Source organism: Stenella coeruleoalba, assembly GCF_951394435.1.
Source record: "Stenella coeruleoalba genome assembly, chromosome: 18".
NCBI classification, from domain to species: Eukaryota; Metazoa; Chordata; class Mammalia; order Artiodactyla; family Delphinidae; genus Stenella; species Stenella coeruleoalba.
The window spans coordinates 45,857,941-45,870,312 of record NC_137164.1 but is presented as its reverse complement, the minus strand read 5'-3'; the positions used below and the strand labels follow the sequence as shown (position 1 = coordinate 45,870,312).

General features: G+C 38.8%; 1 protein-coding gene across 1 annotated transcript; it reads left to right on the top strand.

Moving 5' to 3' along the window:
- Positions 1 to 9,901: 9,901 nt before the first annotated feature.
- On the top strand, positions 9,902 to 10,567 carry LOC307176693 (signal transducer CD24-like). Its single transcript, XM_079903052.1, has one exon. The coding sequence runs from the start codon at positions 10,087 to 10,089 to the stop codon at positions 10,321 to 10,323; it is 237 nt and encodes a 78-aa protein (XP_079759178.1). The 5' UTR covers positions 9,902 to 10,086; the 3' UTR covers positions 10,324 to 10,567.
- Positions 10,568 to 12,372: the final 1,805 nt, after the last annotated feature.

Below are 12,372 nucleotides of genomic sequence, written 5' to 3'. Positions count from 1 at the left end.
TGTGCCAAGATTTCTTGTTTTTCCTCACAAAGTCAGATCGGAGCAAAGGAATCCAAACGAGGATTTACTGATAATGCATCACCCCTTTCTGGGGAAAGCCAAGTCCTAGAAGAACCATTCAACTTGAAGGAATGCAGCCAGCTAGAAGCACAGGGCAGTAGGGGAGGGGATGAGATTGGAGGGTGGAGAGTTTTCAAGGTCTTTCGAATCATTTGACTGCTGGACACAACGCTACCTGAAGCCATCCAATGGAAGACCAGCTCAGCATCAGCTGAAGCCCACCTCATGATCCATGAGTAACAGAAGCTAAAGATGGAGGGCTGCTCCCTCTGGCTTTGCTTGCATAGCCTTGTCCTCAGCTTCTCATTTCAAATGTAATTCACTTCTCCTAGTTAGCCCCCATCGCTCAGCTGTCAAACATCATGTGCCATTTCTCACAATCTAGCCCCTTGGGTAGCTTCTTGACAAATAACTGAAATCTAGTCTGCATTGCACTGGAAGCAAGATAGGAAAAAAGTACTGTTAACATTATTCTTCCAGAAAAACCAACTGGAGATGATTTTTCATATACTATTCTAATGCATCAAGCAGGCTTAACATAGTGGTTAAATTATCAAGACCCATTCCACCCCCAAATAGGGATGGTCTTTATAACACTCTTTTTTCTCTCAAAAGTTATTGTTTTATTACTAATAAATATTTCAGGCATAAATATGGTCTATGATATGACAAATAATTTTTTGCCCTTTCCATAGATAAAGACAGAAATGTTAACAGCTCCCTTTTCTCCTAATTCAAGTTCTAATTTAAGATTGTCCAATGATTCAATCATCTAATCATCCTTGCATTAAATACGTTATCATAGTATCTCCAAGATTCTCACACTTCTCTCTCCATCCATATGTAGATGAACATTGATACCAGCTTGTGAAAAATTAATCCCTTGTTTCCTGGGGGCCATCTCACCCTCAGTGGAATTGCTACTCTTGGTCCTGGAATTCTAGCACCTATTACAAAACATAACATGGAGTGAATGTTCAATAAATATTTATCAAATTAATGATTTAACAATCATATGTAGTTGTTGATAAAATTCACATGAAATCTTCCTTCTGTGATTATTAGTATCCTTCTTTCAACATAATCCTGAAAAGCCATTGTTGACTGGTGTATGCTGTCACTGAACTCTGACATTTCTCTGTTATTTTAGGTTTTATGCTCCATCTCTGTCTCAATAATTCCCTGGCTTCCTGGTCAGATGGCATTGCCATAAAACCTTGTTGAAAGTATACCTTCAACAAGTTTAGTTGATGGAAGCAATATAATTCTATTCTCCTCTAGTTTCCCCATGAAGCAGAATGTAAGCTTTAAGAGGACAGGCATGGGGGCTTCCCTGGTGGTGCAGTGATTAAGAATCTGGCTGCCAATGCAGGGGACACGGGTTCGAGCCCTGGTCTGGGAAGACCCACATGCCGTGGAGCAACTAATCCCGTGTGCCACAACTACTGAGACCGCGAGCCACAACTACTGAAGCCCACGCACCTAGAGCCCGTGCTCCTCAACAAGAGAAGCCACTGCAATGAGAAGCCCACGCACTGCAACGAAGAGTAGCCCCCGCTCACCACAACTAGAGAAAGGCTGCACACAGCAACGAAGACCCAATACGGCCAAAAATAAATAAAAATAAATAAATTTAAAATAATAATAAATTAAATTAAAAATACCACACCCTACAACAGCAGAAAACATTCTTTAAAAAAAAAAAAGAGGACAGACACTGTGTCTAGCCTGGTGCCTGAAACATAGTAGATGCTCAATAAAAATTTTTGCAAATTTACTGCTAAAGACCTTTTCTTTCTCCCTTTCTTAATCTCAGGGCAGTCTACAGAGTCTCAATCTATACATTCTGGGGAAAAGAACTAACAGTTTGGCACCTCCTATGTGTCAAAAACCAGGCTGGATGCCATACATACATTACCTTATGTCATTTTTCACAGCAACCTTGTGAAGTAGGTATTATTTCAATCACAGAGGTAAAGAAACTGAGGCTTGGAGAGGTCTGTCATCAAATAAATATGTGCACACGAAATTCTTTCTCCTAGAATACTCGTTCTCTTCCTATTACGTGATCAAATCACACCCGACCTTCAAGAACCAAGTTAAAAATGTTGAAAAAACGTCCTCCATGGGTCTCTTGTGTTTCTGTCTATCTTCTGAGGAAAGGCCTTGACAGCGTTCGTTCTGGGCCATTTTGTCAAGGATGTTTGTACAGCAAAAAGCCTTGGAACGCAGACAGGATCTCCCTTTGGGAGAGAACAGATTTGTTTTCTGACCAGGATAATAAGGATAATGTCTCCCTCCAGGACAAAGATTGGACAGGTTTGCTAGCCACCTCTTCAGAGGATTGGGGTTTCCTTAGCTCAGTGTCCCTCAGCTGTGATGCAAACCCACAGAGTGTGCTGCATCCTCCTTTATTGCCCCCGTGGGCTGTGGAGGACAAAGGGGACCAATGTGGACACAAAGCTCCTGCTGCCTGCTGTTCTCGGAGCAATAGAGTCCGTTGCTTCGGAGCCAGGAGTTTTGTGGCCTCTGCCAGCATCTATGAAAATGCGGCAGACTAACTTTTCAGCTTGTAAATAGCGTAAAATCTCAAACTTTCCACAGTTCTTGACAAAGATCTTCTTTCTTTGGGAAGTCTTATCTAACCATTACAGCTTACAGTGATATCTCCAAAACACATTTGGCAGGAAACCAACCTGCTGAGTAATGTGTTGTGAACATTTTTTATTATCTCACACTTGATCGTGCTCTCCTAGAGGACAGAGACAGCACTTGCACTTCTTGATGAGTGTTTAGCATTTTTCCTGCACATAGAAATTTCATTAATAGTAATTCATTAAAATGGACTGAATGTCTATTAAGTGTAGGACATGACGGTCAGAATATTTAGGTAATTATTTTCCTAACTGGTGCATAATCTCCTTGAAGATGGACATAATATCTAATACTTCTTTTTTATCCATTATAATTCTCTGTGTCTCTCGTTCTCTCATTCGACAAACATTTATTGACCATCTGCTAGGTGTAGGTGGTACGTTCGTTGCTGAGTATACAAATGAATGAGAGACTCCCTACCTTCAAGGATCTCATGGAACCAGATCGTGCAGTACAAGGAGGAAGTCCAGTGACAGAGGAAAGTACAGATCATTATGGGAACATGGCAAGGGGCAATCCAACGGGCTGTTGGTTGATAGCTTTTCTACTTTCTGGTATTTTCAGAAGGATATAGTGCTTGAGAAATACTAAAATAAATTTTTGGAGTGTGGACTGATAATTCAAACTGGAAATCTTGGTCAAATACCTGCTCTGAAACTTAAAACTTAAAATAGCTCATCTAAGATGTGGCTGGCCTACACATCTGATAACATCATTATCAGATGATAATACATCATTATGTATTTAAAAAGATACATGTAACCAGTGTGTTCAAGTAAATGAACATACATTCAACACCTGGAATAGCCCCAAAGGCTAGAAAAATGCAAAAGGCATGTTCCCTGCCCTCGAGATGGTCACAATCAAGAGAGACAGACACAGAGAAACATGATCTTAAACTGGGCACGATAGCGTAAGCACTGAATAGATACTGAAGTTACTATTACACTGTGGGGATTCAGTCTGCTGGGGACCAAGGGAGTTTCTTGCAAGGGATGGCATCTGAGCTGGAATTTAAAGGGGAAAAGGATTTCCACAGGCAGGAAACAGAAAGTAAGGCAGCCAGGAAAAAACTTGAGCATAGGCACATTCTTTAAAATAAACAACATCAAAAAGTCTACAAGTAATAAATGCTGGAGAGGGTGTGGAGAAAATGAAACCCTCCTACACTGTTGGTAGGAATGTAAGTTGGTGTGGCCACTATGGAGAATAGTATAGAGGTTCCTTAAAAACTAAAAATAGAGTTACCATATGATCCAGCAAATTCCACTCCCAGGCATATATCCAGAAAAGTTGAAAACTCTAAGTTGAAAAGATACATGCACCCTAATGTTCATAGCAGCACTATTTACAATAGCCAAGACATGGAAGCAACCTAAATGTCCATTGCCAGATGAATGGATAAAGAAGATGTGGTATATATACACAATGGAATACTACTCAGCCATAAAAAAGAATGAAATAAAGCCATTTGCAGCAAGATGGATGGACGTAGAAATTATCATACTAAGTGAAGGAGGTCAGACAAAGATAAATATCATATGATATTACTTATATGTGGAATCTAAAAAAATGATACAAATGAACTTACTTAGAAAACAGAAATAGACTCACAGACATAGAAAACAAACATATGGTTACCAAAGGGGAAAGTGGGGAGGGATGAATTGGGAATTTGGGATTAACAGTTACATACTCCTATATCTAAAATAGGCAAACAACAAAGACCTACTGTATAGTACAGGGAACTATATTCAATATCTTGTAATAACCTATAATGGAAAAGAATATGAAAAAGAATATATATATTCAGTTTTATATATATATATATATATATAACAGAATCACTTTGCTGTACATCTGAAACATTGTAAATCAACTATACATCAATAAAAAGAAAAGAATATGTGGTATACTACATACGCAGTCATAAAAAAGAATGAAATTTTGCCATTTGAAGCAACATGGATGGACTTAGAGGACATTATGCTAAATTAAAGAAGTCAGACAGAGAAAGACAAATGCTGTATGATATCACTTATATGTAGAATCTAAAAATTACAACAAACTAGTGAATATTACAAAAAAGTAGACTCACAGATATACAGAACAAACTACTGGTTACCAGTGGGGAGAGGGAAGGGGGAGGGGCGATATTGCGGTAGGAAGTTAAGAGGTACAAACTATTATGTATAAAATAAGCTACAAAGGTATATAGTACGACACGGGGACTATAGCCAATATTTTATAATAACTATAAATGGAGTATAACCTTTAAAGATTGTGAATCACTATATTGTGCACATATAACATAATACTACTTTACATCAACTATACTTCAATTAAAAAAAGAAAATTAAATTAGAAAAACTAACTAATAAACATGAGTTCAGGGAACTGTTCGTAAGATAGCAACTGGAATGGAGGGTGTACACAGGACTAAAGAGAAAACTGAAAGTCAGAAAGGAAATTTTGTTCAGTGCCTTTTTTTTTGATACATTCTTTTTTTGGTTCTTTTGTTTTGCTTTTTGTTCAGTGACTTTTACAGACACATATTAAGCATCTGCTGGGGCAAATATAATATGCTCAAAGAGAGACAAAGGTATAGTCCTAGTTCACAATCTCGTGGGGAGAGCAATAATCTAATCTAAACTATTAAATGCCAACAAAGCACTGAGCAGGGAGGGTTTTGAATGCCACCCTAAGGTGCTTGGGTGTTCTTCATTAGTCACGGGATGCAGTGAATGATGTCATTGACCTGTGAGGAGGAGAGAAAGTCTTGGCAGCTGTGTGAAGGTTGGACCAGAGGGTTGAAAGATGGAGATGGGGAGAGCAGTGTGGAAGCTTCTGTGACCATCCAGGGAGAAATGGGAAGGGTCTAAACCAGATGAAAAGAGTAACAAAGATATGAGACACGTTGTGATGATAGAATCCACAGAATTTTATGATTGATTCAATGAGAGAGGTGGCTATGAAGATGAATCCAAGCCTTCTATTCTTGGCGACAGAGAGGATGATGTTAGTGCTATATCATAGTGAACATTCACCAGATAAAATATCTTTGAGAAGTTCTCAAAGGTCTTTGTACTAATTAACCAATCTCTATCATCTTTTTTCATTTAACTTTTTGTCGTTTTTATTTTTAAAGCAGAGGAGGTAAACACTTAGGACTTCTCAGGAAACTCTTACCAGTGATTTTTCAATCTTCAGGACTATTAGTGGATCATGAAATCAATTTAAAAAGTTTTAAAATAATACCAAAAAGTGAAATAGAATAAAGCAGAACAGAATGTGAAATATCGTAGTGATCACTTATATAAAGGTTACTACTTGTGGAAATTTGTCTTCTGTTTTATGTACATACACTGGGTCACAATGTCAAATACACGTCTTAGTGTGAGTTGCAGTTTAAAAAGTTTGAAAGCCATTGATCTAGACAGTGCTCAACAAAACATCTCTCTAGTCTAAATCCTCTCCTCCAGTTTATAGGATTGGAGCAGTGAGACAGGAACAAAAAGGGATGTAGGGAAAAGAGGCATCTTTCATCACTTTGACAGTGAACGACGATCACTGTCGTTACATAAAACAGTGGGTGCTAGTACCTTGTTTGGAGTCGATGGCCTCTGTGACTATTATAGAAAGCCCGAAGCATCCCCTGCATTATTCTGTTTGTAGTCCCTTTGGCAACATGGGGAATGTTCAGGATTACCCCCATTTGGTCCACCTGCAGATCAAACCAGAACCAGGGAGAGAACACATTATTTGTTTTCTTTTCTTGATATTTCAAATAAGCCCTTGCTAAGTAATTTGAGACTATAGAATTAAAAATGTAAATTACGAATCCTTATAGATTTCATTTTTCCACTAGATGGCAGAAAAAGTACTTGTAATGGAAATTACCATGTCATCTCTTTAATCCGTTCCCCAGACTTTTTTTTAATAAAGGGAGGTATATTTCATTTTAGTTTGAACAGTAGAATCTGATTATAAGACAACTGATTATTTAATAACTAATTTAATCATATTAAGCTTAAAATTAAGGAGAAAACTTTGAATTAGTTTATGTTTATATATGTACCTATATATGCACCCATCTCAATTGATATATACGTGATGGAATTTCATTGACTTTAGAATACTGCCATGCTCTCTTTTAATACAAATTTAAAAATAAAAGGTAGTATTTAAATACACTTTTAAATTTATACAGAAACTTTAAAAATGTTACACATGGATGTAATTATGTGTACAACTGAACTATACTTAGTTATGATATATTGAAGATAATAATAATATTATTACAAAGATGGATGATACATTCATGGTTATAAATTCAAAATACTTTTTTTAACAAAGAAAGAGAATAAAAACTATGTTAGCTATGTAAATACAGTTCAAAAGTTAAACATGGTATATCGTTTTCTTTCTATGCTAATAATTTTAACAAGGCTTTTATTTTTTTACCCTGATTTCGTGTGTCATGTTACCATTTATCAACAATAATTCTTTAGGGGTATTTGTCATTAGAGCACTTTACTAGGCGCTTGAGAATAGCTTCACAAACAGTTGTACTCTTGCTCTGGTTCATTTACCGTCAAAGAGAAAATTATTTTATGGACCTACAAAGAGGAAAAATAAGCGAGTTACACAAAAGAGAATGTGTTGGGAAACACAGACATAATTTGATAATGTAATATCATATTATAAAATACAAACTAGTTCAAAGAAACTTTTGTCCCTATTTCAGTCATTGTTTTCACCACTGTTTTCCTTACAACTGGCTTTCAAAAAGTTGAAGACTGGACCGTCGAAAAAGAGCAGAAAACAAGAAAGGAAAATGGGAGGTGATGGAAAGGAGTGAAGTCCAATCACTGGTGTGGTCCACGGGCATCTTGTTCTCAGTCAGGCGCTGGGGTGGGGATGGAAACATGGCTTCTTCTTTCAAAATGAGAGCAAGTAATAGAGAGAGGAGGGGAGATGTTAGCTGAGCAAATGGGAAGAAATAAAAGAATTGATGAGATTACATAACAGTTGCCATGGTGTTGTTGAGTTACCTCAGCTCTCTCTCCCAGCCTTTGCTGACTGCCTCTTCCCCAACCAAACAAAAACAAAAGGGAGGGCCTTCCCTGGTGGCACAGTCGTTAAGAATCCACCTGCCAATGCAAGGGACATGGGTTCGAGCCCTAGACAGGGAAGATCCCACATGCCATGGAGCAACTAAGCCCATGCTCCACAACTACTGAGCCTGAGCTCTACAGCCTGCAAGCCACAACTACTGAGCCCACGTGCCACAACTACTGAAGTCCGTGCACCTAGAGCCCGTGTTCTGCAACAAGAGAAGCCAAGACAATGAGAAGTCTGCACACCACAACAAAGAGTAGCCCCGGCTCACCGCAACTAGAGAAAGCCCACACACAGCAACGGAGACCCAACACAGCCAAAAATAAAAATTAAAATAAAATAAATAAATAAAAATTAAAACAAAAAAAAAAAACAGCAAAAGGGAAACTCTGGGGCATGCTGGTAATGCCCACAATCTTCAGGAACCTAGGGATGGTCTTCTGGTGGCACGAGGGGAGTGGAGGTAGCAACAACATCTGCAATGTTATCTGTGCAGAGTAAGCGATACCCAGTTTTAGAGTCTCTAGTTTAGAAAACCCTGTGATGTGCTGTGTGTGGGCAAAGATTTTGTTTTGAGGCAAGGTGGGTAAACAACTTTCTGGGAATAAGCAACTCGCATCGTGCAGTAAGTTAGTTTCTAGGACAATGAAATTTTATTTTATTTTTAAAAGATTTTCAGAGCCTCAGAGGAAGATTCTGATTGCAAGTTAAAGTGAAAAGAAAGAGGTGGCAAAGTTTTCCAGAAACAGAATTTTTCCTAAGGAAGATTAATCTGACAGCAGCAGGTCAGGTCGTTTGGAGAGTAAAGACCAGTTGGATTTTTTAATTAAAAAAAAATTTTTTTGACCACGCTGCATGGCTTGCAGGATCTCAGTTCCCCAACCAGGGATTGAACCCAAGGCCACGGCAGTGAAAGCCCAGAATCCTAACCACAACGCCACCAGGGAACTCTCCTGTAATTTTAAAATAAATTGTTTCTAAATCCTACTGCGTAGAAGACTATTTTTATGTCTGTTTCTTCGTAAAGGCAACTGTAGGTTAAAAACAAAATTTATTTGAAAATAAAAGGGAATTGGATTTGGGGTACTTAGTTATTAATGAAGAAAACTTACATTAGATTTTCAGGAATATTCCCTCACAGAACCAAATTTTAGTAAGTCCCACTGGTCCAAATCCAGGCATCCTGGGTCCTGCCACCTCCTGCATGTGGGCCTCTGCCCAGTCACTGGACAGAAATCTGGACTCCAGTTTCTTAAATTATATATCATCCAGCATTAGACTTTCAGCTCTAACACTCTGCATGAAAAGAAAAGGAGCTGTAACAGCTCACTGTTTCATTGAAACAAACCAAAAAGAATTCTGGTCCAAGGTCCCAGTGCCAACCTCCTACCACAACTAGCCCAGCTTTTTAGGTCTTTAGCTCCCCTCGTGCTCTCCAATTAAAGAAATAGAAATCTGGGCTTTCTCTATAAACTCTGTGTTCTGCCCTTCCCAATGGTATCCCTGCAAACGTCCTTATAAATCTACAACCCAAGCCGTAGAATAACTTCTATGGGCTTGGGGCTGTCTGAATGGCTCTCTCTTGCTGAGCCTGCTCTGAGGAGACTCTGTCCCCAAAACACTGAGTGGTTTTTGTTTTCCTGCTGAAACCAGGGGAGATTGTGGAGTGGGAGAGCTCAGAGCTTACAACCCTGTAGATCTACACTCAGCACATCTCTAATGGGCTCCACTCAATGACAGCTGTGACGAATACCATGGCAATTTCCCAGATAAGATTGTATCCGAGTAGGGGCTACATTTCCTTCAGAGTTGCAGAGGTCATTATTATTCTTTGGAGAGGAATTCTGAGGAGGAAATAGCTGATTTAAACGCCTGCTGTCAGTTGCCAAAGAAATTGTTACAAAATACTGCTATAATGATGTGGAAAACTGCCCATTGCATTGGATTCCACATTTTTTGTGCTCCCTCCTGTTCATCTTCCGAGATTTCCCTCTTAGCTAACTGAGTGTGTGAAGATTGGTGCTCTAAAAGCCTCGTAACTTGGAGTCTCATTCTGAGTCCTTTGGCATTTCATATTATGGTTGCTCAACCATTTTTCACGACCACTCAAGCTTTCACGAGGTCTTCTAAAAGACTGTGCAAAGCCCAGAAATACCCACTCAGGCCCACCTTGCCTGCGCCCGCCCGGAGCCAGCGGTCCTTCACGTACCCCGCATCCAGTGAGACGCGCTGCGCACCGACGGAGCGGACATGGGCAAAGCGATGGTGGCCAGGCTTGGACTGGGGCTGCTGCTTCTGGCACTGCTCTTACCTACGCAGATTTATTCAAATCAAACAACTGTTGTAACGCCTTCAAGTAATTCCTCCCAGCATACCTCAGCTGCCCCCAATCCAGCGAATGCCACCACCAAGGCAAGTGCCGGTACTCTGCAGTCAACAGCCGGTCTCTTGGTGATCTCGCTCTCCCTTCTACATCTCTACTGTTAAGAGACTCAGGCCAAGAAACATCTGTACTTCCCATCCTCTAAACCCAATTCAGATGGCATCCAGACATCCAGTGTGACAAGGGAAAAAAGAACAGGTCTTCATTGAATGAATCTGCTAGTTCCACACCTTATTTTATTGACAGAAACTGTTGAGGATCCCAAATTTGATTGGTTTGAAGAGCATGTGAAGGGTTTGACTAGATGACGAATGCCAATATTAAATCTGCTGGAGTTTCCTGTACAAGATGAAGAGAGACAACATCCAAAATTAGTTAAGAGATGATTTCCTTAAATGTGGCTTAAGAAGTATGGACACATAAAACTCTACCTTGAAAGTGAGAATAGATTTTATCTTACCAAGAGATAAAGAATGGGATGTGGAACAGAGATTCAGTTTTCATTTGTTCATTAAATTTATAAGGCCATAAAACAATGAGGTAAAACAAAGCTTCTGTGATTCTATTTATATGTACATTAGAAGGAACTTCCAGGTGTTACTGTAAATCCTCAATGTGTTGTTTCAGCAGTACTAATTTAATGCTGATGTACTCTAGAGAAAATTTTATGTTAAGCTATTGCTGTTCTCTTGGGAACTGAACTCTTTCTTTCCCTTGGGGTTTGGGTTTGACATTGCATTTGAATTTTTATATAGTCATTGATATGTACCAGGGCAATGATGGATTGGAATCTACCCCAAATCCAAGCATAATGAGTACATTTTGCTTATATATTTATCAACTATTCTTATTCAAAAAGAGCAGTAGATTCATTTAGCTAAACAGATAACAAAGAGTAGAATTACATTGATCTCAACTAATTCAAAATGCTTTTTATTTCTGCATATGTCGGATACTTTTTACAGTTTAAAAAATGATCTGTTTTGAAGGTAAGATTGACAAATCTTGAAATTAAAAAGGCAAATATGTGAAGGAGCTAAACTATAAATCAAATATATTTGGCAAGGGAAGACTGGAAGCTTGCTTACGTTAAATTCAGAAAAACTTTTGTACTCTTTTCTGTAAATACTTCTTTTTAAACTGAATCAGTATAGCCACATTTGGAACACTTTATGTTATCATTCAATATTTTTAGATAGTTAGAACCTGGTCCTAAGCCTAAAATGGGCTTGATTTTGGAAAGTAAATCTTTTCACAACTGCCTTGATGCACAGAAACCTTTTTAAAAATAGACACTCCCTAAAGTCTTTTGTTCGCATGGTCACACACTGATGCTTAGATGTTCCGAAATCTAATATGGCCACAGTAGTCTTGATAACCAGTCATTTTTTTTCCATCTTTAGAAATCTACACTGGAACAACCATATCCAACAGATCTCAAGCTACTGTGTGTGTGAATGAACATTCTCTTTTGTTTCATGCCTGAATGCTGTACATCTATTTTGGATTGTATATTGTGTTTGTGTATTTATGCTTTGATTCATAGTAACTTCTCTTGTTATGGAATTGATTTGCATTAAACACAAACTGTAAATAAAAAAAAAAAAGAAATACCCACTCAGCCTATATATTAAATTTCATTCATTCAACAAGTACTTCTAGGACTTCCCTGGTGGTGCAGTGATTAGGAATCAGCCTGCCAAAGCAGGGGACACAGGTTCGATCCCTAGTTCGAGAAGATCCCACACGCTGCGGAGCAACTAAGCCTGTGTGCCACAACTACTGAGCCCACGTGCTGCAACTACTGAAGCCCTTGTGCTCTGCAACAAGAGAAGCCACCGCAATGAGAAGCCCAAGCACCATAACAAAGAGAAGTACCGGCTCACCACAACTAGAGAAAGACCGGATGCAGAAAAGAAGACCCAACTCTGGCAAAAATTAAAAACAAACAAACAAAACAAAACAAGTACTTGTAGAATACTTATTATTTTTCCACATATGAGAAGGTGGTATAAGGTAGTGGTTCCAAGCACAGTTTCTGGAGTCAAAGCTTCTAGATTCTAAGCCTGGCTCCACCAGGATTACTAGCTGTGTGACCTTGTTATGTGACAGTTGTGTGACCTAGGAAAAGTTACATAAGTTTCCACGTCTGT

What these genes read in the sequence shown, in the direction of transcription:
- LOC307176693 (XM_079903052.1), top strand. Translation starts at nt 10,087, where the DNA reads ATGGGCAAAGCGATGGTGGCCAGGCTTGGACTGGGGCTGCTGCTTCTG.